We start from the raw sequence: 7,374 nt of genomic DNA on the forward strand, positions 1-7,374 counted from the left end.
AACAATGGCAAATAGATTCACATAAAAAGTGTAATTTTTCCTTCAGCATTGATCTTCAATCTGTCAGTGTGACGGCTTTGCAGTATTTAATATGAGTTTAATGGAGAAATGTACGATTAGTATAGTGTTTCATCATACTGGTTTGCTTTAAGTGGCTCGTACGTAACGCCTACAGTTTTACTTCAGCCGCTAGACTGGAGCCACACGAGAACGGTAACGCAAACGAACCGAATTCGATATTAAAAAAGTTTTTCGTCCACACGCAATAGTCACCAGAAACGTGCCCGTTTACACAAGACCGCTTGAAAGTGCTGGAGACGCTGTAGTACATATGCCGGGCCTGTAAGTGGCGCTGTACCACAAAATACACCAAAAGCAGCGAAGAAGACTTCCCGCGCATGGTTGCAATGGTTGCCCTTCTGTTTATTCTCCGCGGTGGACGCTCTGGCTCCGTGCGGCAGAGTTTCCCTTTTTTCCACCGGTCAACATGTCCGTTAAAGTTTAAATCTTCCGGACAAAATTAGAAAAGTGCTGGTCAGAGGTCTTCTTTGTTATTTATTGAGTTTTATAACAAATTCATAACGACTCTATAATCATTTAAGAATAAAACATGGAGGACGGAGATCTCATGTTCTCCCCCTCTTCTGACAGCCCAGCAGCTGATCTCAAAGCACACTCCCCTCTCCTGCAGGGGGGCATGGTCAGCTGCAGCTCATTTGCATTAAAGCTATGTCACAGAATCAGCCTCTGCAAACACAGGGCTGGAAAGAGCAAAATAGAGTGAAATGAGGCATGGCTAAAATGCAGGATCTGTTTGGTATTTTGAAAAAAAAAAATATATTTATATACTTTAAATAGGTATGGCCCTACAATATATTGTTCAAATATAGCATGATAGGTCCACTTTAAGTAATGCATGCATCTGAATACTACTTCCAAGTTCCAACAATGGCCCTCATAAGAATCCCAAACGGACCCAAGACTTGTGTTGAGGGTCACAATAGTCTTCAGGACACAAATAATCCGCCCCCTCCCCCTTTCGGCCGAGCACCAGCCAATCAGCAGCCTCTGTTCATTGTGTACAAACAGAGCCTCGTGCGCCCTGCAGCCTTTAAATAGCCCTGCAGGAGAAGTGATGACCAGAGCACATCAGAGGAACACAGCAACAGCAGCCAATACACAAAAACCTAAGTAAAAACTAAAGAATGGATCCCATCAGGTGCAGAGAGTCCGTTTGCAGAAGTCTGTTTGGCCCAGTGGACCGAGAGCAGCTGCGCCGGGAACTGACGCTGAAGATGAGGGAGATCACGGAGCAGGACAGCCGCCGCTGGAACTTTAACTTCCAGACGGAGACTCCGCTGCAGGGCAGGTTTCAGTGGGAGGAGATTCCCGCCGAGTCCGCTGCTAATGTCTACCAGGAGTGCGAGCAGCAGAGAAGGGATGTTTGTTCTGCACATACTGAGGAAGAGGAGAGGCTGAGCGCAGGGGCCGACCAGGAGAACTGCTCCAGGGTCTCCAACACACGGAAGTGTCCCGCAGAGGGGACGCCCGTCCGGAGGAAGAGGACGCTCTCAAAGTCTGCAGCCAAGCCCAGGAGCAATGCACGAATTACAGGTGAGGATCAAACCCTGCAGATCCATAAATGTGCTATTTAAGCTGTAACGCAAGTTTATTCTGATAATGCTGGTCTTTTTAAGTGAGTAAACGTGTTTTTCTTTCCTGGCAGATTTCTTCGCAAAAAGAAGGAGGACCACAGAAACCAAGAGCATCCTCAATCCTTTCCACACAAGTTCCAGTGAAGCTGCTCTGTGCAAAACTATAAGATGATCATGCTTCTGGAATAATGCACTCTTTTATTTATACCTAATGGATTGGATCAAAGCCGATTCACTGCACCAAAGGATTTTATGTTATGTTATTTTATTACTTCGTTTTATTTTATTGTCAACTTGAGTGTTGGTTAAATTATAGCCTACCACTTTCTGTTATTTATTCTATTTATGAACTTTTTATTTAACGTCTTTGCATTTTTATGTTTCATTTCACAATATGTCTGTTCAAAGATTTCTCATTTGCATTATTATATGAGAAAGCACATTTGTACGACTCACTGATCCTTTGTTTCTGTACGTTTCATTTATTTCTCAATCTTGTTGGTGGATTTTTGTATTATGATGTGCAAAATGGAACAGCACTGTTTTGTCCTTGTCATGTTTGCCTAGACTAACTGAGAATGTAAAGCCTACAAAAATTGCAATGTTAAATAAACGATGTTTTAATGACACTATTTCTGATTGAGGGATTATTATATATCCTAGTACTGTCTCCCTGGAGGATCTGCACCTTTCAGATAAAGCACATTTAACATATTCAGACAAAAACCCAATTATCTACTGTCCATATTCATTTGGTGTTAAATGCTTATGCATTTACACATTCTAAAAAGCTGGTTTATATTTTGTAACTTGGGCAAAAAGTAGCTCGGAAAACTTCGTAATTAGTTTTCCAAACAATGCCTCACAACTTGTCGTGATTTAGATTTGTCTATCTGAAGCTTCCAAATGAACTGTGCCTTGCAGAACTGCACATAGTTTTGGATGTAAAACAATGATTTATAATATACTAAACAAGGTATAATTATAACAAACTGTGCATTTGCATTGCAATTTTGAGTTGAGACACAAACCTATTTGGAAATCCTTTACACTTTTAAATATTTCTGTCAAACATCTTGCAAGCCATATTAATTGGAAACGGAAATTAAAGTGTGTTTTGAGTAATAAACAGTATTTTTAAATGCACTTTCAGCTTTTAAGAGTACAAACAAACACTTACCCAAAAGCTGCTGTCATAATTTATGGTAAAAAAAAAAACCTGGAGTTCAATCATTTTATAGATTTGTGAACTGAATTTCAAATGATTAGTTTTTCAATTTGACTGCAGTTTTATGAGCAAGTACATCTTTGGTTTTATGCTGACTTCATGGCAGCCACGGTTGAGTAAGATTATAATAAGTATGCCTCTAAAGCCATAGAAAAATCAATTCATGTTGCAAGTTTGGCAATCGAAGGAAGAAAAAAACCTTTTGGAGTAATTGCATTTTCTGGGCTGTATTATGAGATGTTTCATAATCACAAAATTATAAGGACTGTGCTGTCAGGCTTGAAATTATATCCGTTAATATGAGCTGTAACTGCCAAATTAGCCCATTAAAGAGGCCAAATCCCACAGAGGCGTATTCCCTCCCACAGTGTTGGGGTTTCAGCTCTAAAGAAATAGGAGAGGCCATCTGGCCGCAGAGCAGAACAATGGCCACAAAGCAGAGTGTGCCGTCCATTTCACCTGCAAATCAGCCCTTAGAGCTCCCTGACCCCCCGAGGTCTCCCCTCAACTCCCCTCTTTTCACTCCATCTCTTTTCATAGTCGATCATCTATTATCACTGACATGTGCCCAAACCAATGCCACTAATGTTTATTCTGACTTTGGCTCATGTTTACTTGTGTATCCTCCTGCATGAAGCAAGCATAAAATAAACATAATTTACATTTTTAAATGCCTTAATGCCAAGGACAGTCAATGTTAAGTGTGTTATTTCTGCATTATAGGATGATCTTACATAATGCACCACTGAATTCATGTTACCAGTCAAGAAATCAATAATGTAACCATCCCTTGGGTGCAAAGTACCTCATGGGATCCCAATCTCTCCGCCCAACTCCTTCATTAGATTCATTAAAAGATGCACATTACAAGCTGCTAGTACATTATTATCAGTGAATGAAGCTTTCCCTAGTGCAGGGTTTGTGTCAATTAATGCAGTCATATTGCTGATTTTTTTTTTTACATTTTATCTAGTTGATAAATTAGCACTCAGCGTTTTAAGAAATACACAGTTTTAAAACGTAAAGTGAAAATAACTCTAAAAATAATTTAGTATGTTGCTACATTTTAAGCTTTGCACCTTGTGATTCAGCAAGTTGCAACTCAGTATGCAGAGTAAGCCTTGGTTGGAAATATTAACTAAAGTTATTTAGCCAGAGCAAAGCTCTGTTGTTGTTTTCATGAATTGAGCATTTACATTTGTTTGTGTTTATGACTGTTGCGGTCTTTGTTGTGGTTCTTTTAAAACCTCTACACCCTCCCTGTAGTGAATCTCTGCCCTCCCTCACCTCCTGAGTAGCACAAAGGCCATCCACCCTCAGCACACTTTAGGAGGGTGGGGTCCATTGTTGCGGACACCAGAGGCAGATGGTCACTTGGGCTTTTTCTCCTCATGGCCACTTGTGTAAAGGAATTCCTGGACACCCCATGGATGGCCAGCGAGGAAAAGGTCACCATCTGCTGCCCAAAGGTCACCCGTGCAAAGGGCATGGTGTTAGCCATGGTGTTAACTATCTCCATAAGTTAGCGGAGACAAAGCAAACCCGACATCAAAACAATAAAATAAATTCTGCTGCCTGCCACTATCAGAGATACACTGATTTTACGGAGACAGTACCTTGAATCAGTTTGATAGATGACTGAGGAGAAGAGAAACTGCAAAAAACTTCACTTTTTAATATGAAAAATTACTTTTTGCTTGTATCAAACCACCTCTGGCAGAAAGACAAACTCTCCCTGGTAACTGAAATATTTAGCTCATTTGTTTTAGTCAGAGATTCCTTGCCTGAAGGCACCATACACAACACAAAGACACTTGTTAATAATAACTACAATCTTTTATTGCTACAGAAGAATATTTCTAAATATTACAAATGTGAAAACAACATCTGATTACATTGAAAGTCAAGGTTTGAAATGTAAGGTGTTGTTCAAATCAAATCAAATCAGGTTTTATTTATAGAACACATTTAAAAACGATTTTTGGTCGTGCCAAAGTGCTGTAGGCCTACATGTAATAAAAACACTTTACTACAATAGCAACGGAAGACAATACTTTACAACAGCAAATATAAAAACAAAACACAGGGAAATGTCAGGAGTCGTACTCAGCTCTGACTAGAAGGCCAGAGAGAAGAAGTGAGTCTTCAGTGAGGATTTAAAAACCCCTAGGGTCTGGGCCGACCTCACATGCAGGGGCAGACTGTTGTTCCTAAGATATTATTTATATCGTATTTTATTCCACAAGAATACAGCATATTGAATTATAGTACACAATGCTGGGGCAAGTATTTGGCATTACTGTCTGTAACCCAGAGATGGAGTACCCGAGTCCTGGACTCGAGTCGGACTCGAGTGCCGATTTGCGGGACTCGTGACTCGACTTGTGCATTGATGCTCCGACTTGGACTCGGATTCAAGCAAGTTTTGTCTGGAGTCAGATGTACTCTGTCCCGGCTGTGCACCTGCGAGGCGAGTTCACGTACTGGGCGCGCCCCCTCTATTCCAGTATAAAGATGTCCAGAGACACACCCTGCATCATGCTGTATGCTTTCATAGATGTTGCTTCGACATTTGGAAAGAGCAGCGCAAAATGCACGTTATGTGGAAAAAGATTGAAGAGAAGGCTCCATAACACATTACTCAGTTCAGACATATCCTAGACTGTCTTGAACACAGGGGCGGAATGGGACTAAAAATCAGCCCGGGAAACTCGACCGGCCGACCGGTACCGCTAGTCAATTGTCAACCGGGGTCCACTGCCCACTTCGGTACCGGCCCACCGGGAATACTCCTGGTATTCCCAATGGCCAGTCCGCCCTGCTTGATGAACTATCATCAGAGTAATGTAATCTAATACAGATTCAGCAGATAACACGAACGCACATGGCTACTTAACATGCAGAATGTCGTCATTTTGCATGCTAAGTAGCCATGTGCTTTCTGGGGCTAAATCATTATTGATAGAATTTAAACATTCACTATAATAATTGTAGCGTCCCCGACACCCTTGCTTTTATACAATCATTACCAACAAGAACTTATGCCCTTATCAGCCAGGTGCTAAAAACCGAATGCAACTATTTAGTATATGTTAATTTATTCGTCATCTATCCCATTATAGAGTGGCAAAGTCCCTCCCCTGGACCTCCATGGGACCTTATTTCGGAAAAAGTATGCATTGAAGTCAATGGAGAGAGAACGATTATCTTTCGATCCCGTTTGAATTGTGCCACGAATTACACATATGATGTTTGTCAATTTAAAAGATAATTTTGCCAGTCAAAAAAAAAAAAAAAAGTGTCGTAAAACTGAAGTAACAAATGTTTTTGTTTGAAACGGTCAATGAACTACATCTCTGGTCTTGCACAACGACACATGTCACCAAGATGGCCGTCACTACTGTCTTGCTAAACAAGGGATTGACTACCCTCACTATCACCACAATGAAACACGTCCAGAAGAATGTCATGCAAAGCTGCCTGCCTTCCTTTGATTCTCTCTGAACTGCCTGGTCTTTTTAATGTTTAATGTCAACCATTTGTGCAGATAGCATGAAGTAGAAAAGATCGCCGATGCTAATGTAGCGTAAGCGTTAGCATTTCTCCCCCGGGCTTAAATGGTGTGTTATAGAATGATCACACCGGTGTGACAGTACTCTTCAAAGGGTTCACAAAATATGACTACTACTTTTACTGTTTAACATTTTGGGTTACTTCATGTTAAGGCTAATCAAAATGACAAGGCTAAGCCGGCTGTAATGCTAACTAACGTGCTTGCTACTAGCTAGATAGCTAACTTGATCCAGCCACTCCTGGTCCTTTCATCAGACGGGAAGCGAAAGAACGAGCAAGACCCATTGCTTGTATGATGGCTGACAACCTGGTATAAGCACACAGGCATCTTGTTAAAGTTATCTTATCTTAGCTATCTCTTATATTTAGCGGATGAAAACAATTGTGACATCAATTATGACATAACTTACGCGACTCTGGGATTTGTAGTCTTTATAGTTGCGTATTTTTCATAGTCTTATATTTCAACAGTTTTACGACAAACTGACTTTTTTGACATGGAAATTATTTTTTAAGATTGACAAACATCATAAGTGTAATTCGTGGCACAATTCAAACGGGATCGAAAGATACGTTTCTCTCTCCATTGACTTCAATACATAATTTTTCCGAAATAAGGTCCCATGGACCGGAAGTAGATGGGTGTGACTTCGCCACTCTATACATGTTGTCCATTGACATCCGGTAAAAGTTCCTTCAAAATAAGAGTCCCGATCTTATTACTATCAAAATAAAAGTGCAAAACGAAAATATTTGCATACAAATATAATCACTTCTCTAAAAGGTAACTCATTTTAAATATAGTTAGACATATTAAAGGTAATTTACAATAACAATAATAATAATAATATTAATATTAGTAATAAGCTTTATATTTGTACAGCATTTTTTATACAAGAATTGTAGCCAAACTCGCTT

At 40.2% G+C, this 7,374-nt stretch overlaps 1 protein-coding gene across 1 annotated transcript; it reads left to right on the plus strand.

Moving 5' to 3' along the window:
• Positions 1-1,132: 1,132 nt before the first annotated feature.
• Positions 1,133-2,289, plus strand: cdkn1ca (cyclin-dependent kinase inhibitor 1Ca). Its single transcript, XM_034221316.1, has 2 exons — positions 1,133-1,614; positions 1,727-2,289. The coding sequence occupies exons 1-2, from the start codon at positions 1,206-1,208 to the stop codon at positions 1,825-1,827; spliced, it is 510 nt and encodes a 169-aa protein (XP_034077207.1). The 5' UTR covers positions 1,133-1,205; the 3' UTR covers positions 1,828-2,289.
• Positions 2,290-7,374: the final 5,085 nt, after the last annotated feature.

The sequence above is a fragment of the Gymnodraco acuticeps genome, unplaced genomic scaffold (assembly GCF_902827175.1).
Source record: "Gymnodraco acuticeps unplaced genomic scaffold, fGymAcu1.1, whole genome shotgun sequence".
Lineage (NCBI taxonomy): Eukaryota > Metazoa > Chordata > Actinopteri > Perciformes > Bathydraconidae > Gymnodraco > Gymnodraco acuticeps.